The 27,719-nt window shown below is 42.1% G+C and overlaps 2 protein-coding genes across 10 annotated transcripts; one reads left to right on the top strand and one right to left on the bottom strand.

Annotated features, from left to right (window-relative positions):
• Nucleotides 1–2,375: 2,375 nt before the first annotated feature.
• LOC142957324 (uncharacterized) lies at nt 2,376–8,524 on the bottom strand. 4 transcript variants are annotated; one of them, XR_012956098.1, is made up of 9 exons: nt 7,479–8,524; nt 6,969–7,402; nt 6,149–6,808; nt 5,996–6,076; nt 5,808–5,886; nt 4,024–4,089; nt 3,591–3,696; nt 3,385–3,473; nt 2,376–2,966 (listed from the first exon to the last, which is right to left on the bottom strand). XR_012956098.1 is itself a non-coding variant. In XM_076099061.1 (8 exons), the coding sequence occupies exons 5-8, from the start codon at nt 4,071–4,073 to the stop codon at nt 2,924–2,926; spliced, it is 288 nt and encodes a 95-aa protein (XP_075955176.1). In that variant the 5' UTR covers nt 4,074–4,089; nt 5,808–5,886; nt 5,996–6,076; nt 6,149–6,808; nt 6,969–8,512; the 3' UTR covers nt 2,376–2,923. The 4 variants fall into 4 exon arrangements, 1 of the variants encoding a protein (XP_075955176.1); XR_012956100.1 differs by having other exon boundaries at nt 8,005–8,524; XR_012956099.1 differs by having other exon boundaries at nt 6,969–7,075; nt 7,164–8,521.
• Nucleotides 8,525–8,728: 204 nt separating this feature from the next.
• On the top strand, nt 8,729–27,700 carry LOC142957320 (uncharacterized). 6 transcript variants are annotated; one of them, XM_076099053.1, is made up of 5 exons: nt 8,809–8,959; nt 9,974–10,055; nt 17,439–17,746; nt 17,845–22,686; nt 23,247–27,700. In XM_076099053.1, exons 4-5 carry the CDS (start codon nt 22,326–22,328, stop codon nt 27,356–27,358), a joined length of 4,473 nt encoding a protein of 1,490 aa, XP_075955168.1. In that variant the 5' UTR covers nt 8,809–8,959; nt 9,974–10,055; nt 17,439–17,746; nt 17,845–22,325; the 3' UTR covers nt 27,359–27,700. The 6 variants fall into 6 exon arrangements, with proteins under 6 accessions (XP_075955170.1, XP_075955168.1, XP_075955173.1 ...); XM_076099056.1 differs by lacking the exon at nt 8,809–8,959 and having other exon boundaries at nt 9,347–10,055; nt 17,845–18,054; XM_076099058.1 differs by lacking the exons at nt 17,439–17,746; nt 17,845–22,686 and having other exon boundaries at nt 8,810–8,959.
• Nucleotides 27,701–27,719: the final 19 nt, after the last annotated feature.

The following is a 27,719-nucleotide window of genomic DNA, read 5'->3' as shown; positions in this document are numbered from 1 at the left end:
ATACGTGGTTGAGATAATAAGATTGTGTTTTCTTGCATCGTTTGTTTTGTTCTGAATTGTGTAGTTGGAGATACGTAGTGTTAAACTGTGATCTACATAGTGGTCTTGATCTTGAGTCTGAGATCGATTGTTTTGGTCTCCACCCACATATCTCGGGGAAATCGCGATCTTTTCCTCATTGCAGTAAAGTTCTTGCTGAGGAAAAACATCATATCACTCTCGTGATTATTTATCCCCCTTTTTTCAGGTATGTTGTGGATTTTAAACAGCGTTAACATGTCGGTATGAATCTGCTAACATGGTCCTATGTTTTAAGAGAATGTTGTTACATTTTTGGGTACTTTAGAGCTAAGTTTTACCGAGAGTACTGTAGTGTGTGTAACTTACGTGAGTTCCCGCGTGTAATAGTAGCTGCGTCTACTGCCACCATTTTGTGAATTCACATGTACACAGACGGTAATATTTAGTAGTGATATTTTATTTGTTTTATCTGTAGAATATGTTTTATGCACTTTGAGAGTTTTAACAGTACTGAATGTAAGCTAGTTTGTGCTCGGGGAAATATCTGAAGTAATACTTTGAATAGTGTTTAACATAAATAGCGTATGTACTCTCTACTCTCCTGTAAATCTCTTCCTGTGTAAATTATTGTATTTTTGTACAAACATTTGCAGTAAAGTTCTTGCTGAGGAAAAACATATCACTCTCGTGATTATTTATCCCCCTTTTTTCAGGGGTACAACACATGCCCAGGTGGATTGGAGCTCAGCAGCTACTGGAGGGTTTGTTAGCCTGTCGACGGTAGCAAATAAGACGCGTGCATTGTTATTGTTTTTGGTTATGATGTCAGAGAAGGACTGCCTTGTCACAGTGAACCTGGAGATTAGTTTTTCGCCACCTGCGCTCAGCTTTCCGACACTCTTGTTTCTCTATTTTGACCAGCGTAGCATTTCTCCAAGGAGATCTTTGCTTACCCGAGACAACCTTCACTTTAGTGGGTGCAATGGCATCAATAATATTTTTAACTTTAGAATTGAAGCTATCTACAAGCTCATTGACTGAGATGCAAGAGGGGGCTGGTGTGGAGGAGAACTTCTGAATAAATAGTTCACTGGTGTTTTCAGAGATGCAACGCTTTGTCACAACCTCGGTTTGGACATTTGTGTGCAAGGAGATTGCACTCTCAAAGAAAACACAGAAATGATCAGAGATTGCAACATCAGTCACAGCGACCTTGGAAATGTTTAGACCTTTGGTGGTCCAGAGTGTGCCCCCTGTTGTGGGTGGGTCCTGTCACATGCTGAGTCAGATCATAGTAATCAAGGACACCACATAGTTCTATAGACCCTCTGTCCTGGGGATTATCAACATGGATATTAAAATCACCAACAATAACAACACAGTCAAAATCAATACAGATTATAGACAGCAGTTCAGTAAACTCATCAAAGAAGGTTGCACAGTATTTAGGCGGTCTGTAAATGTTTAGGAATAAAGCTCGAGTTGAATTCAGAGCCACATATTCAAAAGAAGTAAAATGACCAAAGGACATCTGCTTGCATTGAAGAGAATCATTAAATAAAATAGAAACTCCACCTCCTTTCTTATGCGCTCTTGTTTCACTCATGAAACTGAAGTTCTGAGGCGTTGATTCAATAAGAACAGCTGCACTGTTATCTTGATTTAACCAAGTTTCAGTTAAAAACAAAATGTCCAGTTTGTGCCAAACAATAAAATCATTGATTAAAAATGTTTTTACTGACATTTAATAAAGCTAAGTTTAATGTGGTTAAAGCTTTCTTTGCCCAATTTATTTGGACAGGCTGACAAGGAACGTATGTTAAGTTTGCAGGTTTACTATTGTTTCTTTGCAGCCTCACCTTTCTTTTTCTATAAACTATCAGGACAGGAATTGAGAAGGCTAGCTGCATACAGGGCCCCGACTTTTCCTGGAGAGAATCATTGATGCCATTAGCCTTGTAGCCTGGACCCAGAAGATATCAATTATAGCATCCAAGATAGTGGATCACATCACTCCAGCTCCGAGTCCTCCGCACCGGCCTGCCCTGCCTTTATCAGGTAGGGGAGACAGAGGATGGTTGTGGAGCCGAGGTGGTTATTTTAAAAGGGAAATAAACCGGCTTTCCAACGGTATGAGATTTATTGCCAAGAAGCATTGTTACAACAAAGAATGTAATGCTATAACATACAACACATGGAGAGAAATACAAATAAAGTAATTCAATAAGACTCATTTGTGCATTAAAAACATTCAATATATAAGTAGTGTGATTAAATAATAGTAATTGTTGATATGAAATGAAAGTTCTGTATAGTAGCTAGACTTTTTAGACAGAAGGAAAGACAATGATAAATTAGGATTGACAATCTCCTTTATTGGCCAAGTACGTGTAGAAAATCAATTTTACAGGGTTTCTTTGAACTGCTCTCAATTTATTTGTACAAAATGATATCTTCAGTTCTGGGTGTCCTGATGTTGTAGTCTGTTCCTGTCCAGTTCTAATCCAAACCACACAATGATGGATGTGCAGAGAACAGACTGGATTATTGCAGTGTAGAACTGGATCAGCAGCTCCTGAGGCAGGTTGAACTTCCACAACACAATTTACATTACAGTCATTTAGCAGACGCTTTTATCCAAAGCGACTTACAAGAAGTGTGTTCAACATCGGTATTCAAGAGAACTGCTAGTCACCAGAAGTCATAAGTGCATCTCCTTTAAACAAGCATCTAAGAGCATAAACCAGAGCAGAAGTACAGAAACAAACTAATATGAATACAATAAGTGCAACAAACTAGTACAAATACAATAAGTGGTAAGTGGAAGGCTCAGGGTAATACTTCTTGATTTTGAATTTCAGGCACATGCCCGACAAGTAGTCCTGATCTGTGGAGGGATGGCCTACGCATCCCTGGTGAACCAGTTTGCAGGTGGTGCACTCAATCTGAAAGGGAAAAATATTGCCTTTAGTATTTTCTTACATTTTGTCTGGTTCACATCACTCATCCAGATTAGGATGTAAAATTAACTTCATTAAACAGTCATTCCTTATAATCCTGTGGCATTGTATGAGTCTCAGATACTGGGTGTAAATCTTAGCTGTGTTCCTTCAGCTGCTCCTCCGAGCGCACGCACACACGCACACACACACACACACACACACCCCAGTGATGTTGAGGTAAGGTGCATCCCAGTCTTCCAGACAAATGTTGTTGGTCAGGATATAAATTAATCTTCTTACCCACTCGTCAATCTCAGCCCCTGAACTGAGCTCCCCACAAGCCCGACACAGCTGGGATAGGTCATCTCTAAAAATAAGTTATTAATGTTGGTTAATGCCGACACAGAACATTTATGTATACCTGTTAGAGTCCTGTATAACCGAGTTAGTCAGCAGAGTCACTGCCATGTCCAGCCTCAACTTGGCCACCCCCTCACGGTCCACAGGGTACTGAATTAAAAAAAAAATTTAAAAAAAATCTGCTCTGCAAGCTAAAAAGTCCTGATAAATTTAGTCCGATTACTTTTTTTAAGTGACAGATGGCCACAGAGATAATCTCATTGTTACCTTGCACACAAACACGCCACATGAAGTGGCATCCATTTGAATGGGATGACCAATTGTGGAGCATGTCCATCTCCCAACTGCTGGACACTTTTTACAGACTAGTGCTCTACAAAGACATCACAGATTGATTACAGTTTGCCATTTTTACAAACATAACAAGGACACTAGTTTAAGCAGTAGTAACAAGGATTATTATTTAATGAGCCATGTGTTGCTCCTTAAAGATTAGCCTAAATGCATGACTTTTTTTCCACACATTAAAACTGATATTTCACTCAACTTGTCACATCTTTGCATTTCTTAAAAATGGGTCCAGGTATAAGGACCGCATCACCTTAAAATACATGATTTATAGAAATGCAAATACCAATTATAGCCAAGCCGTCATACATCAGATGACTGAGTCTAGATCTGAACATTGAAGATTACTTACAATGAGTGTCCAGTGTCCTCCGTTACAGACCACTCCAGCTGCCACGTCATGTTTGAAAAGGTCCAACTGATAAAAAATGAAATAAATGCAAAACACACACTTTTTGCTTTTTTTTCCATATATACAGACAGTGTCCTACTACAGTTGTGTGAAAAAGTGTTTGCCCCCTTCCTGATTTCTTATTTTTTTTGCATGTTTGTCACTTAAATGTTTCAGATCAAACAAATTTAAATATTAGACAAAGATAACACAAGTAAACACAAAATGCAGTTTTTATATGAAGATTTTTATTATTAAGGGGAAAAAAAAATCCAAACCTACATGGCCCTGTGTGAAAAAGTGATTGCCCCCTAAACCTAATAACTGGTTGGGCCACCCTTAGCAGCAACAACTGCAATCAAGTGTGTGCGATAACTGGCAATGAGTCTTTTACAGCGCTGTAGAGGAATTTTGGCCCACTCATCTTTGCAGAATTGTTGTAATTCAGCCACATTGGAGGGTTTTCGAGCATGAACCGCCTTTTTAAGGTCATGCCACAGCATCTCAATCAGATTCAGGTCGGGACTTTGACTAGGCCACTCCAAAGTCTTCATTTTGTTTTTCTTAAGCCATTCAGAGGTGGACTTGCTGGTGCGTTTTGGATCATTGTCCTGCTGCAGAACCCAAGTGCGCTTCAGCTTGAGGTCACGAACAGATGGCCGGACATTCTCCTTCAGGATTTTTTGGTAGACAGCAGAATTCATGGTTCCATTTACCACAGCAAGTCTTCCAGGTCCTGAAGCAGCAAAACAGCCCCAGACCATCACACTACCACCACCATATTTTACTGTTGGTATGATGTTCCTTTTCTGAAATGCCGTGTTACTTTTACGCCAGATGTAATGGGACATACACCTTCCAAAAAGTTCAACTTTTGTCTCGTCAGTCCACAGAGTATTTTCCCAAAAGTCTTGGGGATCATCAAGATGTTTTCTGGCAAAACTGAGACGAGCCTTTATGTTCTTTTTGCTCAGCAGTGGTTTTCGTCTTGGAACTCTGCCATGCAGGCCATTTTTGCCCAGTCTCTTTCTTATGGTGGAGTCATGAACACTGACCTTAATTGAGGCAAGTGAGGCCTGCAGTTCTTTGGATGTTGTTCTGGGGTCTTTTGTGACCTCTTGGATGAGTCGTCGCTGCGCTCTTGGGGTAATTTTGGTCGGCCGGCCACTCCTGGGAAGGTTCACCACTGTTCCATGTTTTCGCCATTTGTGGATAATGGCTCTCACTGTGGTTCGCTGGAGTCCCAAAGCTTTAGAAATGGCTTTGTAACCTTTTCCAGACTGATAGATCTCAATTACTTTGTTTCTCATTTGTTCCTGAATTTCTTTGGATCGCAGCATGATGTCTAGCTTTTGAGGATCTTTTGGTCTACCTCACTTTGTCAGGCAGGTCCTATTTAAGTGATTTCTTGATTGAGAACAGGTGTGGCAGTAATCAGGCCTGGGTGTGGCTAGAGAAATTGAACTCAGCTTTCCAAAGATGTGATAAACCACAGTTAATTTATGTTTTAACAGGGGGGGGCAATCACTTTTTCACACAGGGCCATGTAGGTTTGGATTTTTTTTCCCCCTTAATAATAAAAACCTTCATTTAAAAACTGCATTTTGTGTTTACTTGTTATCTTTGTCTAATATTTAAATTTGTTTGATGATCTGAAACATTTAAGTGTGACAAACATGCAAAAAAATAAGAAATCAGGAAGGGGGCAAACACTTTTTCACACAACTGTATTTTGCTCTACTCACCCTTCTTAAACCACCTTTGTGTGTTCCCTGCCACAGTGCCGTCATCATATACGTGTCCAACATGGTAGCATTTGCTTTCCTTCCCACCATTTGAAGGTATGCATTCATGATTAAAACAGTAACTTGTCATCAATGTCAAAGTAAAATATCAGTCCAACATGTTTTGCATTTGTTTTGTTTTTATGCACCTCTTCCTCCAACTGCTTTCCTGGGGCCAATCCTTGACCACAGCGTCTCCCCTCTCCTCCCTGTCCATAGGTCTTGGATTACTGTAAATATAGCAATGACAGTTATTTGATAAATGCATCATTTGAGATTGTATTTCGTATCAGTTTACTTACAAGTTTTAACGTTGGTTGTTTCTTGGCCCTTGGATGGAGGTTTACAGCCAGTCGGTGGTGGTGGTGGTGTTGATGTTTGTGTGTCGTGTGTCTGTTGTGGACCAGCCAGAGGAGAAGGATCCAACACTTGTTTCAGTTTGGCTGGGATCCTTTCCTCTGGCTGGAAATAATGAGTCATGTGGTCAATGTAGGTTTTAGTTGCTCTTTTCTGTGGAAAGGACGGCATTGTTCCCTTCCAGCTGGGCTATTTTGTACGGACCCAACATGTCTGCCTCCATTTTTCCCCCTTTTCTTTGCTCCTGTTGAATGTTTAACAGAACCAGATCCCCCACTTTAAAATTGGCCTCCTGGCCCATTTCTCTCTCTTTTACGGACTCTTTCCTTGCCTTTTGTTATATTTTCTTGGACCTCACTAAAAATATAATTTTGTTTTGTTAGTCCTTCGCTTAGCTCCTCTCATTTAAAAAAAGGATGAGAACATTAGAGAATCTTATGTCATACTATTGTGGCACCTCTGAAGGGTACCGCGCCTCCCTCCCAAACATAACACACATAATACACTTGGTTGTCAACTGTTTTTTTGTGTGGAGGGCAAACATAGTTGACTGGAGGACTCTGTCCCATCTTGTCGGGTTATCGGCCACCAGTTTGTTCAGGGACCTAAAAATGCATAAATCAAATACAGGCATTTGGTACAATAAAGCAACCTATTTTCATAAAGTATATCACTACCAATTGCCTGATTCTGTTCTGAACAGGTAATCAGTTTGTTATTCTATGAAAAGCTCAAACTCATTGAACTATTGAAATGCAAATATACCTCTGTATTGTGCCATTTAATTGTTCCACAAGGCCTTTGGTCTGTGGATGGTCGGGCGAGCACAGGCTTCTCTCGATGCCCAGCTTCTCACACAGGTTATAGTTGACCTTAAAATTATCATTTGGTTAAATGTAAAATAAGCATGCGCAGCAGTAAGCCTACATAGTGGGGATTCATAATACATCATCAGTATACCTTATTGTGGAACTCTGAGCCCTGGTCTGTTAGCAGTCTTTTAGGTGCACCAAATTTGTAAAATAAATAAAGAATACAACTGGTCACCTCATCTGCTGTTTTGCTCTTTAGTGGGTAGGCCTCTGCCCATTTGGTGAAATAATCAACCATGACGCATATACTGTATACTGATTGCCGCCATCTGTTAGTGTGAGTTTTCCCACTAGGTCCATACCCACCAGCTCAAGAGGCTCCGTTACCTGGGAGAAGAAAGAAAAGACTAGCATTACAAGATCGTTCTGGTGTTTAAAAGATAAAAATAGAAGTTTCCTTTACCTCTATTAGAGTGTACTCCTGCTTTTCTTTGATATTGGCCTGGCACTGTGGACACTGAGCAATCTAAACAGACTAACTTCATTTCAAACTTATGCTGAATATGTTATATTGAAAATGTATAGTAAGAATTGATGCATACAAAATCAGCATTTTTTTTATATCCACATGACACTCTACTGTGCTCTACTTTTGAACCTCAATGTGTTTTCCACGTAATTATTTTGAAGAGAACAACTTAGCCACTTGCGAATGTCCTCCTCCATGCCAGGCCAATATTATCGCAATATAATGGCATGTGGGTTCTCTCTACTCCACAGTGACCACAATATCGCTGCAGTGAGACTCCTCAAAGACACAGGTTGCTTCCTCTGCAGTGGAAACAACTTTTGCCAGGTGCTCCGATTTTTTTTTTTTTTGCGCCTGCAGATGTAGTACAGATCTCCATCTGGTGTTTAAATGTCATAGTATTAGAGTCATTGGGAGTTTGATCATTGTGTTCTGAAGTCCATGTGGCATGCATCCTTACCCTTTAACCTGAAGGTGTTGGCTCTCCTTCTTGATCACATATGTTTCTTTGTTGGTTGACCTCTCAGGTTGTGGACTTTGAAATCCAGTACTTGTCTTATAATTGTAGGATCCATTCCACAAATGTCACCGACACCAAATACGACTATACGACTAACTATATGCTGTCTCTGTCTCTTATCTTCATTAACTCCTCACAAACCCACAAAGTTGTGCCATGTTACACCACCTTTTATACCATACCCTAATCATTTCAGTTGTCTACACCTGCTGCAGGTAGTTAAGAAATGAATGCCTCTTGATCACCAAACTAGAGTAACAGCCATGTGTCATCCACATAATAATAACAAAACATTAATTTGGGTCGCACTGTTCAAGCTGGGAGCACAACGTGCTTTAATTAACTGATTATTAATTAGGAAAAACAATATTATGAAAAAGAACTATGAATGGATTATTGAATATATGATTAAAAAACTGATTAAACACACTAAACTAAAAACTTCAAAGTGTATATACTGAAAAGGTTTTAGTTTAATGTATTTATGTGTATATATATATATATATATATATATATATATATATATATATATATATATATATAATCCTGTTGAGCAGGGATTATATATCCGAAGGATGCAGCCCCTGAATTGAGACACAGCTACAGACAAGTCATCCTCGGTAAAATGGGCGGAGCGAGCCACATCCGGGCATTTGGACCGTGCTTGGCTCGAGGCGGACTTTTATATTGGAACAGTTCAGTGGCTGAGACTGATGACGTTTCACATTACACGAGAACACAATACAGAGAAGTACGCATATTGAGAAAGGCCCTCATGTTATGGACCTCCAGCTGCTTCTTCCTCCGGTCGATCTCCCGCCTGAAGCCCGACGCCTCCTCCTCGTAGCCGGCCACGGTCCTCTCCACCACCGCCAAGATCTCCTGCGCGGCCGTGGTGAGTTTCTCGGTAACGATTCCTCTCAGAATCTCGGCTTTAGACATGTCGAGCGTCTCGGAGTAGCTGCTTCTCTTCATCCAGTAAAACATATTTTAAATATGTCCCACACACACACTGGTGTGAATTCACGCGCAACAACAACTGAAGATGTAGTTCCGGGTTGTGGAGCGGTGCGGCTGTAAATGATGTCCGACGAGATACAAAACCAAAGGGGAACCCTTCATCTGAAAAGTGAATTAAGACAGATACTTTATTAATCCCAAAAGGGGAAATTTGTTCGTTATTATATATATATATATATATATATATATATATATATATATATATATATATATATATATATATATTCATAAAGTATAAAAATGCACAATATATACAATAAAATAGAATAATATTAATTTAACTAACTAAACAGTAGTGTACCGTTCGAATGAACTAACTAATAATTAATAGTAGTTCAGGGCAGTATAGATTCAAATCCAGCCTTAATCTCAGTTCATGCTTGGAACTCCTCTGGAATTCCTCTAGGCTGCCCTATAGCGTCTAACTGGAGATGTTGGTCCGCCGTGTATTGTCTTCTTTACCTACGCCTCCCATCAGACGCTTCCCCCATCACTCACCCCCTCATATAGCACCACTATCGGTAACCTCATCAGAACCAATGCGCAAAGCCCAACCCATCTTGGAGGCAGAATATTCAGTAAAACATTTTCCCCACACATCCAATAACTGTCGGCTGTGCCTGTTGTTTGTTCACTTAACAAATGGAGAGTGGGAACGGTCATAGTTATGTTGTCAGAGTAACGGCTCCATTATTATTGTTATCTCTTCCCGTTGTAACTGATGGGGCCGCTGAGGTAAGTTGTATGGTAACCCTGCTGCTCAACTCTTGGTTTATTATCATCCCAGAGACACTCAGGGAACTGTCCTAGTCACACGTCCCCCTTCACTGTTTACGGCTATACATTTGAGTGCATATGTTCTGTTGGGTTGGATTATCTCGTCTTTCAGTTCCATCACCCATCCAGATGTCTTCGGTGCCACCCTCACCCCACACTCAACAGTTTTCCATGCTGACACACCGGTGACCAGGGTAGGAAATTTACATATTATACATCTTTTTTTTTTTAACAAAAAATAAACATAAATCAGAAAATCATATTCAATTGTATTCTTATTTCTTTTTGGTTATTTATTGTTATTACATTTTTTAAACAACTATTAACAATTATTAAGTCAACGATGCCTTGATTACATATACATCAGTCATTGTGTGGAATTTTTGAGAAAAACATTTTTATAGCACCTTAAAAATTAAAAAAATGTGCCATTTGAAGGTACAAATTCAGAGTTTTTGCTTAGTAAAATATCTTAATTGACTGTCAGTCAGGTATTATTAATTTCCAGCAACTCTCAAATCAAAGAATAAAGACACTTGTATTTTCCCTTTAACTCACGAGATGCAGGTAGCATGTTTTATACTTAATGTGAATATAATTCATTTAATCTAATTTCCATTATGCAATATGTATACTTTGTTGGCATCTTATTCTGAAAACCGGATGTTTGTCTGAAGAAACCGGATGTTGTCTCACGTTAATCTTTCCGTTAACTTTCAAAGTCCTTCGCTCGCTCCCGATCTGTGCCGTTTGAATGAGTTTACCGTGAATTTCAGCATATAGGTGCACTAAAATTTAAGTGTCTGCTGAGTTGACCGCAGCCTCGCAGTCACAGGTCTGACTAAGAAGCGCTCCATTTATTTATTCGTTTAGAAAGTTCGGCGGCATTTTTTGCCCCTCTTCTAGTGATATCAGGGGCAAAATTATATTTCTTAGGGGCAGTTTTGCCCTTTGCCCTCGTGTATTTCCGACGCTGCCTGATGGGTTGAATCATGAATATGAAACCTTTTATAAACATAAATATATAAACCTTTGTAATATGCGTGTGTGTGTGACGCTCAGGAATGTTTCAGCAATGTTTTTGTTTCTTCTAAAATCGGATGTCTCTCAATGCAGAGTGCAGAAACACCAACTTCTACTCATTTTAATTCAGATTGAAGTCGATGCGTTTCCTCTCAATTGACTGAAATAGAGTTCCCCCGCAGGATTCTTCTGGTTGATATTGTGCGGCTGTTTTGTGCTCAGACAGACAGGCGTTTCAGTCGTGATGTGTGGTAGGTGGGCTGCGGATCGTGACCTCGGGGCGGAAGGGTAAGGGGGGGGTGGACGGGGGTTGTGTTGCGGAGGCTTTACGCGCGCTTTGTCTGACGGCACTCACTTCCTCAGCACGCCGATCTCGTTCTCGATGCTGCTCTCCTTCCCCTTCAGAGCCTTCTTGGGGATGCACTTCACCGCAAACATCCGGCCGGTCAGCGTCTCCTGGGCCAGGACCACCTCGGAAAACGCTCCCCTGTGAACACATTTAAACAGAAGGGCACGCGAGTCACAAGCTGATCATTTATGCCAGTGTCCCACTAGTTTTCACAATAAATAGGTTTTCACTATACAGAAAAAAAAAAAAAACAATGGTCAAATTCTAAGTATTGGAGCTCGAGCTAACCAAACAAGTGTGGTCAGTAGAGTGTACCGATTCAACATTTTTTTAGTGCTATTTGCTGTTTCCAGATTAAACCTAATCTGGAAACAGCAAATCTGAAAACCTAATTTTTTCACCTAAAGGTGAAAAAAAAAAAAAATGTCCAGCCTAAATAAAATTGGAAAGAATTTGGTTATTTTGCCTTTGAGATCTCATTGACAGCAGGTACAGGTATCTGATCTTAACATGCAGAAAATTACACTGCAATGATCATGGGATTGGATCTGCCAAGTGTAACATCACCAATTGTTTTTACTCATTCACTTAAAACGACTGCTACGGATGAAAAATCATTTCTGTGCGTGTGTGTGCCGGGGAGACGAGCAGGGCGACGAATGAAGATGAGCCTATTGAGAGTTAATCTGCCTGAACCGTGCGTTGACTCCTGTGATGATCTGCCATCAGCTTCACTGACGTCGCATTAGTGGAAAACAAACGTCTCTCTATCCTCATCTCGCCATTTGTCTCCGCTCCCTCTGCAACGTCCTCTGTCATCTCTTCCTGTGCAACATTCAGGCAACCTGCAGCCGACACAAATCCAGATTTATAACGTACTAGGGCCAATAACATCGAGTTTAAAACCACAAGACACCTTTTAAGGCCCAGAGGAACAACCGTATGAAGTTTAGCAAACAGTTACCTATCGACACATCCAGCAGACACGGCGCAACATTAGCATTCATTTGGAGTCGCGTTCGTTGCCCTATAATGAATGGAAGTACAATATTCACTCGTCTTTTAGCTCTGTTTTGTTCTCCACCAACTCCTGAGGTAAACGGTTGATATAAAAACACACTGTCTGCTGTTGTGGTCAATAAAATCCAAACAAATTAGCTGAAGCGTGCAACCTGAATCACTAAAAAGCAATGTTCACACTTCGAGCGTCAAATCAAGAGGCCACAAGTCCTTTTTCCGTGGGAGCCGGTGACATGAAGCTACAAACTGACGCCCGACACTTGCCGCCACGTGACGCTCTACAAAACGTATTTGAGCCGGCCTCAACAGCGAAGCATCAACCAATCATATGTGTTTGGTTTCACCATTTCCAGTCCCCTTCCCTTTACCCGCCACCACTGTTCCGCTCCGTCGGAAAAAAAAACGAAAAGAGAAACGTATTCTTGCCGCTAGCCAGTTCTCAGTGCTTTTAACGACATAACTACGTCAACGAGCGCTTGAGCAACACAACGATGTAGCAGGCTACGCTTGGCCGCAGTGTGAACATAGCATAGTGATATTCCCATCAGCTTCAGATGTACTTTGCGTCTGGTGCTAATTAGCAAACGTTAGCATGATAACAAGCAAAACAAAAACGGTGCCCAGGTGTAATGTGCTCAGGTGTAATGTGTTAACATTACACCTGCTAAACATCCGCATGTTAGTTAGCATGCTAATGTTTAACATTTAGCTCAAAGTGCCGCATCGGGGAGCTGCTAGCCTCCGGCTTGCTAATCTGTTGCCTTTTGTGATACACTGCGTGTCTTTTCTTTTAAATAGTGCTTCTTAGGGTTATTTAAAAAAAAAAAAAGGGAAACGTGGCAAAATAACAGCAGTCAGGTTCATAGGAAGGACTCTGAGACTGCACTAGACTAATGGGAGCAATAAAAAGAAAGAGTTTTAATATTGATCTACTAATCTTATTCTGCCGATTTAAACATTTCATGTGAATATCTGTGAAACCCTCAGTCGAGACTCAATTCATGAATTTACTTCCATCTCTCCATCTTACGCCTGACTGCATAAAAAAAAGTCTCATCAGGCGGCCTTTCATACACTCGTCCACTGGACGTCATCACATCACACCTTCGCCCTCCCTCTCCATGCCGAGGTTTCCATTCATCCATTGTTACCTTTGTGTGTATTTCGGTGTGTGTGTTTGTGCTGTAAGTGTGTTTTAAGAGCCTCATCCCGGCGGTAAGAGGCTGTTGTGAATGAGCTCTCCATCACATCGATATGCGCTGCTGTGCGGCAAATCCCTCAAGCCCCTTAGAGAAGGAGCACATTTGACAAGCCGCCCATCAGCCTCTAGGGAGACCAGCCCCAAGAACGCCAGCGTGCCGTCACAGTTACCGGTTTGTTGCCGATCTTCTCTGAGGTGCTTGCTCTTGGTGTTTTTCTCACGCCTCTCGGCGAGAATCTCGCTCTCTTCTCACCTTCACTTCCTCCTCCTCCCTCCTTCTCTCTCTCTTCCTCTTTGCGTTTCTCACCTCACTCTCGACGCATCTTTTACAGTGACAAGTGATCATATTGCCTGTTGGCCCCCCGGGTGATCAAGGTGGACTTTCCGGCAAACCAATGAGATCACTCCAAATGCCCTCGCACGCCCGCACGCACAGCGGACACCTGCTGGCGCTGATAACAGCTGCTGTGGGTTTTGGTGACGTCAAAGCCAGATGAAACGAGCGGGCCGTAGTGTTTGCATTGTTGCCTTGCTTACACGCATGCGCGTACACACACACGCGGAGCTTTTCATTCATTACCCGCAGAGACTGAAAAAGAGACACACGTACACACACATGAATGAGCATCCATTGACAAAAACAGCCACACAGGGATACGTAACCACTCAATCTCTCTGCCACGCACTCCGTGTGTGTGTGTGTGTGTGTGTGTGTGTGTGTGGTGGGGGGGGGTACTTTCTACCATTCAGTCGTCGCCCTCGTGTAAGAGCCTCTCAGAAACTGCAGCACTGATTGGAGCCTATCCTGCTTTCAGAGCCATAATCACAACAGTGATGTGACCGCCAGCTCCAATCTCCAGTTTGCAATCATGATTATGATCAACAATATTGTGCTGTCCTCACTAAAAGTTGTTTTAGTAAAACGTAGTTTTCAGCTATACAGCCAGCTTGACAATATATTTGCCAGCACCGTATCCTCCAAGGAACAGACAGGTTGTTGTATTTGCAAGGTTTAATGGTGGAAAATATGTAATATTTTTGTAAAACTGAAAAAGAGCACAAACAATACAAAACGTAAGTGCCTTTGTAAGTACTTAATAATAGCTAGTACATCAGTATAAATACTACTAACACAAACCAAAGAAATATTAATATAAACATGTTAATATAACTTGCCGATTTTGTGGACTTCAAGACACAGGATTATATGGATTGAACACTGAGATGCTCAGTCAATGAGTCCATGGGCACACGGCACTTCTTGAACATCACTTCCTGTTACTCTGACTATTTACACTTCGCTCACTTCCTGTTCAGTGCAGCTATTCACAATCGCCACTAGGTGTTGCTAAAGGGCATATAAAATAACCAATATATTGAATACAATACAAATATGATTATTATATCAGTAAAAAATAAAAGATTTTTGCTCAGTCAATGAGTCCATAACCAACACATTGAATACAATACACTCCCCGCCTGGCATATTAAGACATATGCCACTATGTACATATTAACCCACAGTCCTTTCTCATCTGAGTCTGTACAGGAGAACTGCTACTGTACTAAATGTAGGACTGCAGTCTTACAGTGAGTTGACCGGGCTGTCACTCAGCGACTCATCCCACCTATGGCTTTGCCCTCAGCAAGCTGTGGACTGTGTGACACGTCATTCCCATAATTGTCTTTCTGGGAGAAAAGCAGGACCACTTCAGATATGGGTCTGGAGAATATCTTGAGCGTCTGATTTCTTGTCACTTTGACTTCCACCTTTCTTACTAGTCCATCTTTACTGGGAATAGTATTCACAACAACTCCCATTGGCCACTGATTTTATTTTTGCCTGACTGTCCTTCATCAGAACTATGTCTCCTTCTTTGAGTGGTGGTGCAAGCTCAGCATGCTCATTGTCAAGCATTTTTTGCATGAACTCAGTGAAGTGCACTTTCATTACAATGCACTACAATACAAATATGATTATTATATCAGTAAAAATAAAAGATTTGGACAGAATTTGCATTGACACACACACACACAGAGACTATGTTCATTCAAGCTGAATATTATGTCTGAATGGTGGGAAGAAGTGAATGAAATGTGAAGCTGAGCTATACTGAAATGACGAAAAAGGTCAGTAGAGAGAGAGAGGGAGGGATTGAAAGAGTGTGACATACACACACACGCTGAAAGACCTGTGGGGCTCATTTGATTGGAGAAAAAGGGAGCTTGTATAACATCTGGCTGCTGAGTTCACTAGTGTGTGTGTGTGTGTGTGTCGACTGGCTGGCAGTCCCCGCTTGCCGTTACCCGTGGCAACAATGATTGCATTTCCTCCTGTATAAAACCTGTGTAACTGAGCTCTCCGAGTGTGCCGCGCAAGAAATGCATTGGCATTAACAGTGCGTGTGTGTGTTTCTCCATCAAGTGCATATCCAACAGAGAAACAGTCTGTCACACACACACACACACACACACACACACACGGTGTAAGACAGAGATAGGAACGGAGAGACTAGAACAGGCCGACAAGGTGACAGTGACACAGTTAACATGGAGACTGACAGCAGCCATCAGTGTTTCTCAATGTCGGGCTGAAAGTACATTCATTACAAAAAGTTGTTCAGTCATCAGATTCTTCTGCATTTTTACTTAAAGCACAAATCCGCCTGCAACCAATCAGAATCAGCTTATCTTCTGTCTGTAAAACCCTGTCTCGTAGTGTTATAAACCAAAAGGTGCGTTGCTTTGCTGTACGATACACTTTCAACTCAACTTTTTACTCAAACTGGCAACCAGTATTGTATTTCAAACTGCTATCTACCTGCCGAAGCACATTTATTGCCAGAGTCAGAAACACAAAATCTCTATTTGACAGATAAAGGTGTGAAAATGGCTCAAGCTGTGGTCTAATTGGCATGATTTCACACCTCCATTAACAAACCCTACATAAAACAGGGTTGTTAAACAAGAGTTGTTGATGCAGGTAACCCAGACAATGCCAGAGAGTCCATTAATGCCCTTCTGTTGGCTCACAAAGTGGTCAGGTACACTGGAACAGACATAAATTGAGGCTGCGAGATGGCATTAATGGCGCACGGTAGCTGTACTAAGTGCAAATTGTTAACACATCTCTCACAAGATCCGGCGCCGCTCAGCCACAAACACCCTCCCCCTGCACAATCTAATCTGCGGCTCCTTTGTTAACCCTGTTATTCAGCGTCTGTCCTAATGCTTCCAGAGGTTTTCTTCACTGCTCCCATCACTGGGAAGGGATTTTATCTTTAAGTTCAGTTTCATTTTGGCTTTAACGCCATCGATCTGAAGTCTAAATGCAGCACGCTATTAAAATTAAATCAAGCAGAGCCTCAAAAACACATTGCTTTAACTGACAAGAATGGCAGAAAATGACAAAAAAAAAAAAGGCAGCTGGGAAAGAACCGGTAAGCTTTCTGGATGCATATGGTTCTCACACACACACACACACACACACACACACACACATATTCAGAGAGGGATAATGTCAGCCCTGTAAGTCTGCTCCTGCCCAATCAATAATTAGCAGTTTAATCAAAGCAGAAGCAGTTACCTCTGAATGTGCTCAAACACACGCACACACACATCCGAAGGCCTGATAATGACAGAGCATGGGCATGGACAATTACACACTACTGTCATCACTGAGCAGACCACGTACACGCACACACACACACACACACACACACCATTATTATCCTGTGCTTTGAATACAAAGTAATATGCTTGAGTCGTGTGTCATTGTCTCGATGCCAATGAAAAGATTGTTGCGTTCGTTGTATCGTTTTAGGTTCATAGGCTCAATTGCCCAATTGCAGGGCAGCCGATGCTTATTTGTCACATGGTGACTGTCAATTTTAACAATTAAGTATGAGTTACACGTCATCCTCCACCTCCTAAATAATTTAGGGTCCTTTCCTGTATCTCACGTTTTCATGGAACTTTTTTCAGGAGTCTCCGTGTTCCTCTCCACCAGCAATACCACCACAGATGGGACGAGCTCTGTGGCACACAATTAAACGGATAGACGTGAACCGATGCATGCTGGGCGAGATTACTTCAGGCCACCATGGAATGATAAAAAAGAAACTGTCATAATAGACGAATCAAAGACATGCAGAGATCTCAGGACACGATGCAAAACCCAAAATAGAGATTCAACAAAAACACTGGATACCTCCAACCTGTACACAAAACGTATTAGAGTTATCTGGACCTGAACTGCGAGGTGTCACATTCCTCACTTCCACAGAAAAAAGGTAATGCCTCCTTTAAATGGATTCGTTTCATCTTCTAGTTTCAGCTTATTATTCCTCGACAGCTAGTCATGATCAAGTTATTTTTCTAAACGCTACAGAGCCTGGTGACCTGGACCCCCCCCCCGAGATAAGAGAAACCGAATTCAGGAGTGGCATAAGAAGCGTCTGTGTGTTTAATTAAGCGGAAAAGGGGAGTGACACATGCACAGACCAACGCAGCCTGTGCGGTACGGACTTGCCATGGCAACAGCTCTGACTACTACTGAGGCTGTCAGGAGACTTCCCTTCTGTTTACATTAATCGCCATGGTAACAGCTTCAGCCAGTGTGTGTGTGTGTGTGAGGATGCGCTTGAACTCTGGGTAATTTTATGTGTGAAAGCGAGAGACTGAGCGGGTTCATGGTCATTTGTCACGATGCATGCTGTGTGTGTGTGTGAGTGTGTATGACCGTGTGTCAGAGAGAGAGTGTAAAATCAATCTGAAAGTCAAAATTTGGAACGTGCACAGTTGTAAATGGAAAATGAGTTGTGGGAGCATGGAAGGAGTGTATCATGAGTGCAGCGGTTGTGCAACATCACTCCATGGCTGTCAACGCTAAATTTGGCAAACAGCCATAGTTGTTGTGCTAGCTGATGGTGTATAGATGAGGTGTCAAATCAATGAATTTGGGATTTCGTGTGAGTGTTATTATATAAATGTACCATTAAAGAACGGCTCGAATCTACAATAGAAACCGCGGAGAAGAAACTGCTGCAGCGGAAAAAGCTGTTTTGACGACAGAGCAGTAGGTGACTCAGCAGTTTATCTCCTGTCCTGTGACCTTGGAGATTCCCCTAGCCCCACACACACACACACGCTCGCACACACACACACACACACGGTGGATGGCCCGCAATTGATCAGATGTGGCTGAAGGTACAGGGCTGACTGCAGTGACAGCAACATGAACACTGCCAGCACAGCACCGCAGTCGCCTCGTCAGTATAACAAGATCCAACGTGATGATAGTTTGTTTTTATGATCTGATGAAACCAACTATAAAACAAATTTCGGACAAATTGTTTATTTCAATCAGGAGAGAGTTTATTAGAATTTAACAATAATTTACTAAACATGCATGAAATAGGAATAGTACAAAGTCTTTGGCGATTGGACTCCATCCTGAAGTAGGATAACTGAGGGGTAGTGATGCTGAAGTCAGATAAAGCCTAATCCCCCAAAAGAGATTTATTTTATATGAATAAATAAAATAAATACCTTACCTACTAACGCAGAGAATCCCTAAGCAAAATAGAAAATTAGTCATGAGAGAAAGTTGAAGGGTAGAAGTTATTGGGGTGATATTTCATGAGTTGACGTTAAACCAGAGTTAAGAGAAGTCAAGTTAACCAAGGCAAAGCATACATACCTGCAAACTTGTCACTTTTCGGTGAAATTCACCGTTTTGAATCAAAAATATATCATCCACGTGAATCGTGTAGATCCGTAGAGGTTTTTTTTCGGGGGGCGGGTGTCAACTGGCCAGCCAGCGTTTCTCAGATTGGAGTGAGACGAGGAGAAAATGTGATGTCGTGATCTTCGCAATAGAACATCTTTGACGTGTCGAGTCTTGGCCAATCAGCGTTTAGATGTCTACAGCGTCTTTCCCTCCGTTACAGTTTAAATTACGTTATGTTCCGTTACCGTTCAGACTTGCTGGGTTAAGTTAACTTCCACTGCATGCAAATCTTTATCGACTGTTAACGTTCGTCATCATTGCGATTTAGAAGGAAAAAACGTAACGTGATGAAACATGCAGCCCCCCCCCCCCCCCCCCCCGTGTTCCGGTTCAGTTCACGCGGTCACTCATTAACGTTAAACTGGAACACCGGCGCATCTGGTTGCAGGTCGTTTGTTTTAACTCAAAGTAGAATGAGGCGATTTCGTGGTCAGAATAACTTTTATGACCACGAAACATGAGGCCCAGATACTGATGAGATGATGAGGTCAGAGAGCTCCAGGGAGAGGAGGCTGTCTGTAGCGCAGCTTGACGCAGGGCTGAGCTGTGAGTGGAGCTGGACCTGGATAAAGGTGGAGTTCTAAACAGACGTGAGTACAGCTTCCTGCTGTCACAGTATTTTAAATACATTGATAAGGCAGGGTATGCTAAATGCAGCCTCTGCTCCAAGGAGATGAACTACAGCAACAAGGGCTCACATGTCCTCTCATCACACTGTTCACACTGTTCACTGTAATGACCACAGCCAGTGTACTAACAGTCCCAACAGTCCCACGTTGCTCCCAAGGACCCTGAAGTAATGAGAGGGTTAAGGAGCCTGTACCTTCATTTCAGCAGGTTACTAATGCAGAGGTGTGTATAAATTACAGATATTATTTTACTCTTGATAAACTACTTTAGCCAGAGTAGATTATCATTTTCATTTAAATAATTGAACTGGGTTGAATGCATATTAATTGCAAATAGAAGATAGGCCACAATTCTACCAGCTTTACAGTAACAGTGGAAGTTAATATGAAGCCATACAGTAACAGGGTTCAATGAAAACTAATCACTTTATTTGTACAGGCGATGGTTCTCACTACTCTTGCTATCTGTGTTTTTATTTGACCAAAACTTTTGAAAATGAGACCTCGGTCTCTATGGATTTTGTCTAAATAAAGGTTAATATTAATAATAGAGCTGAAATAGTGATTAATAACTGAATATTATATTAGTTTTTTTGCTTAAAGTAAATGTCTTATCACTTCATTTTCTTCTCAGAATACACCAGAATGCTACATTTTAAAGCTCATATTTAAGATAAAATTCCCGGAGCACCCCTTACCCCCCCCCCCTCCCCTCCCGACAGGGTTTCGGTCTTGTCACCTTTTTCACCTCTCATGAGTTTGCAGGAATGGTTTCTGGCTCTCCTCCAGGATGGCTGAGTCACCGTCTGGGCGCTGACCTGCATGCTCTGTGGTGTCACAGGTTTCAGCACCGTCAGTCTCTCCTGCCCCACGCTTCCTAACAGCATCCATATCAGAACGCCCATTAGTTTCAACACATGTTCCAGGCTTACCTTGTTTGTCATTTTTTTCTCACTTCGCACTGCCCTTGGTTTTGTCTTGGACTTTCGTGCAATGGCTCAAGTGATACTACTTTGTACTTCTTTCGACCTGGACCGCTGGTAGCATTGCTCGCACCACTCTATAGGGACCATGCCGCCTTGGCTCGTGCCACTTTCGTCGGAAGACTTTAACAGACACCTGGTACCGCTGGTTTCTCTGGCTTCTGGTCGGAGCCTGGCTCTTTTCCCTTCTCCTGCAAGTAGATGGATCTATGTATGGCAGTGAGTTGCTTCATATAGTCCTTTAACTATATTTGCAGCTGCTCTAGTGGGGTTTCCTTGTAGGGGCCTCTAAGTTGAGGTGCGAGCACAGGTCTACCTGTTATCATTTCATGCGGTGTTAGGTGCATGCTCCTGTGAGTTTGCATGCAATAACTCATTAGCGCGAGTGGCAAAGCATCCACCCAGTTTAGCTTAGTGCTTGCACAGGTCTTATTCAACTTCGCCTTTAACGTTGCGTTATTCTGTTCCACTAAACCTTGACCTTGTGGGTGGTACACGGCCCTCAACTGTTGTAAAATCCCCGTGGCTACTTTCTGCACAAATGCTGAACCATTATCTGAGCATATTCCTGATGGTATGCCAAATCGTGGAACGACTTCCTTTGTCAGAAACTTGATTACAGTTTCAGCTCCTATGTTTTTTGATGGAGTTGCTTCCACCCAGGGACTGAATTGATCAATTACCACTAGCATGTAGCGCTTTCCATATGCTGATTTTATCATGTCTACATAGTTTATGACTAAGTGTTTGAACGGCCCTTCAGGGACTGGGATGTGTCCCATCTGTGTTTTTATGCTTTTCCGCACATTGTTTTGAGCACAGATTTCACTTAACACCGACCAACATCTCCACTTAGGCGCTATAGGGCAGCCTAAAGGGATTCCAGAGGAGTTCCAAATGAGATTAAGCTGGATTTGAATCTATACTGCCCTGAAGTACTATTAAGAAGAGAACTAAGGTATAAAAGTAAGACATAAAAACTCTGACATTTTGGATCTGTTGTGAACTTGTCATTGTGAGCACAAGAATAAACGGTCCCCGCTGGTTGCAACAAGAATTGCGTCTCTCCTCTTCATTCTGCCACAACACCTCCACCAGGGTTGTCCCTTGTCACCAATCCTTTGTGATTTTCACGGACAGGATTTAAAGGCACAACCGGGAGGAGAAGACTGTTTGGTTTGGGGACCTCAGAATTGCATCTCAGCTCTTTGCAGATGATGTGGTTCTATTGGCTCCTTCAGAACGTGATCTTCAGCACGCACTGGGGTGGTTTGCAGCTGAGTGTAAAGTTCAGGGACAAGAGTCAGAACCTCCAAGGCCATGGTCCTTTCCTGGAAGACTATGGATTGCACCCTCAGCTTTGGGAGTGAGTCACTGCCCAAAGCGAAGGCAGTATCTCGGTATCTCAGGTTCTTGTTCACAGTGAGGATGAAATAGAAAAGAGATGAAGAGATGAAAAGAGTGTGAGATGGACAGGCGGTTTAGTGCGGGCGTTGTGTCATACAGCTGTGGTGAAGAGGGAGCTGAGCCAGAAAGCAAAACTCGATTTAACCAGTCCATCTACGGTCCGACCCTCACCTATGGTCATGAGCTTCTGGTAGTGATCGAAAGTATGAAATTGTGGATACAAGCTGCTGCAATGAGCTTCCTTCGTAGGGTGGCTGGGATCAGCCTTAAAGATAGAATGAGGAGCTTAGACATCTGGAGGAAGCTTGGCGTAGAGCTGCCGCTTCTTCACGTGGACAAGGATCCAGCTGAGGTGGTTTGGAGAACTGATCAGGATCTTACTGGACGCCTCCCTTTAGATGTTTTCTGGGCACATCCAACTGGTAAGAGGCCCCGGAGTACCAAGAACACGCTGGAGAGATTATTGATCTGGACTGGCCTGGGAACACGTTGGGGTTCCCCAGGAAGAGCTGGAAAGCATTGCTGGGGAGAGGGACGTCTGTATTACCCTTTAATTTACATCTTCGTTCAGCCGACGAAGCCTCTCTGATATTACTGTATTACGTTCATAAGTATTGACACAAATTCAACTTCAGAGCCATATTTCACTGTTTGTCGTATTTGTAGACGAGCCGTGGACAGTAGATAAGGACACTTGTATATACATATGAGAGAAAAACACTCCCACTACGTCTGTAGCGAGTGGAAGCAGATATCTGCTGTCGCATATCGACTCAACTCCAAAATACGGCTCTTAATAAAGTGCTGCCATTCTTAAAACCGTACTAATGAAATGGGGTATTGAACTGTTTGTTAATGGCAGGGTATTGCGACACTTCTTTAGTATCGGTATGATGTGTGACACTAGATCTCAGTAACATAATGTAATGATACCAGAGACATCAGTGTGACCTCACAGTTGTCCATAATGTTCTCCCTGCAGATGTTCAGCCGCTGTTAGTGATGAAAGAAGTTATCCCCCCTGAGTGGAGCCCCAGCCTGGACCAGGAGGACCAAGAGCCCCTCCGCATAAAAGAGGAGCAGGAGGACCAAGAGCCCCTCCGCATAAAAGAGGAGCAGGAGGACCAAGAGCCCCTCCGCATAAAAGAGGAGCAGGAGGACCAAGAGCCCCTCCGCATAAAAGAGGAGCAGGAGGACCAAGAGCTCCTCCGCATAAAAGAGGAGCAGGAGGACCAAGAGCTCCTCCGCATAAAAGAGGAGCAGGAGGACCAAGAGCCCCTCTGCATAAAAGAGGAACAGGAGGACCGAGAGCCCCTCTGCATAAAAGAGGAACGGGAGGACCGAGAGCCCCTCTGCATAAAAGAGGAACGGGAGGACCGAGAGCCCCTCTGCATAAAAGAGGAGCAGGAGGACCAAGAGCCCCTCTGCATAAAAGAGGAACCAGAGGAACTCTGGACCAGTCTGGAGGCAGAGCACCTCAAAGAGCTGGAGGAGGCAGATGTCACCAGGTTCCTATTCAATACTGTGCTTTTGAAGATTGAAGATGTCGATGAGATACCTCAGTCTTCACAGCTTCATCATAGCCAAAAGGAGGATAACAGAGAGGCAGAGCCTCCAGCCAGCAGCTCAGCTACTGATGGAGAGGACTGCGGAGGATCAGGACCAGCCGGGAACCTAGATCCAGATTGTCTTGCACAACCGAATGCTAATGATGAAATGGTTTCTGACTCCCCTGAGACGGAAGTCAGTTATGATGATTGGCAAAAGCCTTTGTTAGATTCTGGATCTGAAACTGAGGACAGTGACAGTGATCTGAAGGAGACCAGGGTACCAGATTCTGCTACACATGCTCTGAAAGTTAAGGAAACAATTGTAAAGGATGTAGTCTGTAACACTGGCAAGAAATCCTTCAGCTTCTTCAAGTGTAGTAATAGATTTGACTACAAGGGCTTTCTTAAGAGACACATGATGTGTAATTATGGAATAATGTCCGTGAGCTGTTTGGTTCGTAAGAAATGTTTGAGAGTGAAGATGAAGGTAGATTCACAGAAAAGAGTCCAAACGGGACGGAAACGATTTGGATGTGACATTTGTGAGAAAAGATTTACAAAGCAGGGAGATCTGAAGAGACACATGAGAGTTCACACAGGAGAGAAACCATTTGGTTGTGATGTTTGTGGGAAAAGATTTACAGGGCAGAGAAATCTGAAGAGACACATGAGAGTTCACACAGTAGAGAAACGATTTGGATGTGATGTTTGTGGGAAAAGATTTGGAGTGCAGGGAAGTCTGAAGAGACACATGACAGTTCACACAGTAGAGAAACGATTTAGATGTGATGTTTGTGGGAAAAGATTTGGAGTGCAGGGAAGTCTGAAGAGACACATGACAGTTCACACAGTAGAGAAACGATTTGGATGTGATGTTTGTGGGAAAAGATTTGGAGTGCAGGGAAGTCTGAAGAGACACATGAGAGTTCACACAGGAGAGAAACTATTTGGATGTGAACTTTGTGGGAAAAGATTTACAGAGCAGAGAAATCTGAAGAGACACATGACAGTTCACACAGTGGAGAAACCATTTGTATGTGATGTTTGTGGGAAAAGATTTGCATTGCAGGGAAGTCTGAAGACACACATGAGAGTTCACACAGGAGAGAAACCATTTGGATGTGATGTTTGTGGGAAAAGATTTACATTGCAGGGACGTCTGAAGAAACACATGAGAGTTCACACAGGAGAGAAACCATTTGGATGTGATGTTTGTGGGAAAAGATTTACATTGCAGGGACGTCTGAAGAAACACATGAGAGTTCACACAGTGGAGAAACCATTTGTATGTGATGTTTGTGGGAAAAGATTTACATTGCAGGGACGTCTGAAGAAACACATGAGAGTTCACACAGGAGAGAAACCATTTGGATGTGATATTTGTGGTAAAAGATTTACATTGCAGGGAAGTCTGAAGACACACATGAGAGTTCACACAGGAGAGAAACCATTTGGATGTCATGTTTGTGGGAAAAGATTTGCAGAGCAGGGAAGTCTGAAGAAACACATGACAGTTCACACAGGAGAGAAACCATTTGGATGTGATGTTTGTGGGAAAAGATTTACAGAGCAGGGAAGTCTGAAGAAACACATGAGAGTTCACACAGAAGAGACACCATTTGGATGTGAGGTTTGTGGGAAAAGATTTACAGGGCAGAGAAATCTGAAGACACACATGACAGTTCACACAGGAGAGAAACCATTTGGATGTGATGTTTGTGGGAAAAGATTTACAGGGCAGAGAAATCTGAAGAGACACATGACAGTTCACATAGGAGAGAAAGCATTTGGATGTGATGTTTGTGGGAAAAGATTTACAGGGCAGAGAAATCTGAAGAGACACATGACAGTTCACACAGTAGAGAAACGATTTGGATGTGATGTTTGTGGGAAAAGATTTACATTGCAGGGAAATCTGAAGACACACATGACAGTTCACACAGGAGAGAAACCATTTGGATGTGATGTTTGTGGGAAAAGATTTACATTGCAGAGAAATCTGAAGAGACACATGACAGTTCACACAGTAGAGAAACCATTTGTATGTGATGTTTGTGGGAAAATATTTGGAGTGCAGGGAAGTCTGAAGCGACACATGACAGTTCACACAGTAGAGAAACCATTTGTATGTGATGTTTGTGGGAAAAGATTTACAGAGCAGAGAAATCTGAAGAGACACATGACAGTTCACACAGTAGAGAAACCATTTGTATGTGATGTTTGTGGGAAAAGATTTACTGAGCAGGGAAGTCTGAAGAGACACATGACAGTTCACACAGAAGAGAAACTATTTGGATGTGATGTTTGTGGGAAAAGATTTGGAGTGCAGGAAAGTCTGAAGAGACACATGAGAGTTCATATAGGAGAGAACCCATTTGTATGTGATGTTTGTGGGAAAAGATTTACATTGCAGGGAAGTCTGATGACACATATGAGAGTTCACACAGGAGAGAAACTGTTTGGATGTGATGTTTGTGGGAAAAGATTTACAGGGCAGAGAAATCTGAAGAGACACATGACAGTTCACACAGGAGAGAAACGATTTGGATGTGATGTTTGTGGGAAAAGATTTACATTGCAGGGAAATCTGAAGACACACATGACAGTTCACACAGGAGAGAAACCATTTGGATGTGATGTTTGTGGGAAAAGATTTACATTGCAGAGAAATCTGAAGAGACACATGACAGTTCACACAGGAGAGAAACCATTTGGATGTGATGTTTGTGGGAAAAGATTTATATTGCAGGGAAGTCTGAAGCGACACATGACAGTTCACACAGTAGAGAAACCATTTGTATGTGATGTTTGTGGGAAAAGATTTACAGAGCAGAGAAATCTGAAGAGACACATGACAGTTCACACAGTAGAGAAACCATTTGTATGTGATGTTTGTGGGAAAAGATTTACTGAGCAGGGAAGTCTGAAGAGACACATGACAGTTCACACAGAAGAGAAACTATTTGGATGTGATGTTTGTGGGAAAAGATTTGGAGTGCAGGAAAGTCTGAAGAGACACATGAGAGTTCATATAGGAGAGAACCCATTTGTATGTGATGTTTGTGGGAAAAGATTTACATTGCAGGGAAGTCTGATGACACATATGAGAGTTCACACAGGAGAGAAACTGTTTGGATGTGATGTTTGTGGGAAAAGATTTACAGGGCAGAGAAATCTGAAGAGACACATGACAGTTCACACAGGAGAGAAACGATTTGGATGTGATGTTTGTGGGAAAAGATTTACATTGCAGGGAAATCTGAAGACACACATGACAGTTCACACAGGAGAGAAACCATTTGGATGTGATGTTTGTGGGAAAAGATTTACATTGCAGAGAAATCTGAAGAGACACATGACAGTTCACACAGGAGAGAAACTGTTTGGATGTGATGTTTGTGGGAAAAGATTTACATTGCAGGGAAATCTGAAGACGCACATGAGAGTTCACACAGGAGAGAAACCATTTGGATGTGATGTTTGTGGGAAAAGATTTACACAGCAGGGAAATCTGAAGGAACACACGAGAGTTCACACAGGATAAAAATGTATCTTTTCACTTTGTTGTGAAAGATGAATTACCTAAATGTGTTGGTAGGAACCACTGTAGTTTTCATTGTCTTATATTTCCGTCTTTGTTTGTAATTGAGAAGAAAGGGGAAGTGTTTTCCAAACATATATATCTCAATTACATTCAAAGCAATGACAAAAAACAGTAGTTCTGTGATGGTGGAAACAAAAAAAGGAACCAAAGACTGTTCATCAGAGGAAATATGTGTATTTAATATTCAACATTTAGTTTGTCTAATCAATACATATTCAAACTGATTGTATTTTGAAAGTGTAATAGGATACCTTCTGTATGAAAATAAACTACATCAATGGGTTTGTTTTTCCTTTTTGTG

The sequence above is a fragment of the Anarhichas minor genome, unplaced genomic scaffold, assembly GCF_050575085.1.
Source record: "Anarhichas minor isolate MPS153535 unplaced genomic scaffold, ASM5057508v1 ptg000025l, whole genome shotgun sequence".
Lineage (NCBI taxonomy): Eukaryota > Metazoa > Chordata > Actinopteri > Perciformes > Anarhichadidae > Anarhichas > Anarhichas minor.
This window is presented reverse-complemented; position numbering and strand designations above follow the sequence as displayed.

Coding starts and splice junctions, on each gene's coding strand:
- LOC142957320 (XM_076099053.1), top strand. CDS start 22,326: ATGGACAGGCGGTTTAGTGCGGGCGTTGTGTCATACAGCTGTGGTGAA. Junction 22,687..23,246: donor TTTCTGGGCACATCCAACTG/GTAAGAGGCCCC, acceptor TTCTCCCTGCAG/ATGTTCAGCCGCTGTTAGTG.
- LOC142957324 (XM_076099061.1), bottom strand. CDS start 4,073: ATGACGTGGCAGCTGGAGTGGTCTGTAACGGAGGACACTGGACACTCA. Junction 3,697..4,023: donor GAGGACACTGGACACTCATT/GTAAGTAATCTT, acceptor ATGTCTTTGTAG/AGCACTAGTCTGTAAAAAGT. Junction 3,474..3,590: donor GTGGCGTGTTTGTGTGCAAG/GTAACAATGAGA, acceptor TTTTTAATTCAG/TACCCTGTGGACCGTGAGGG.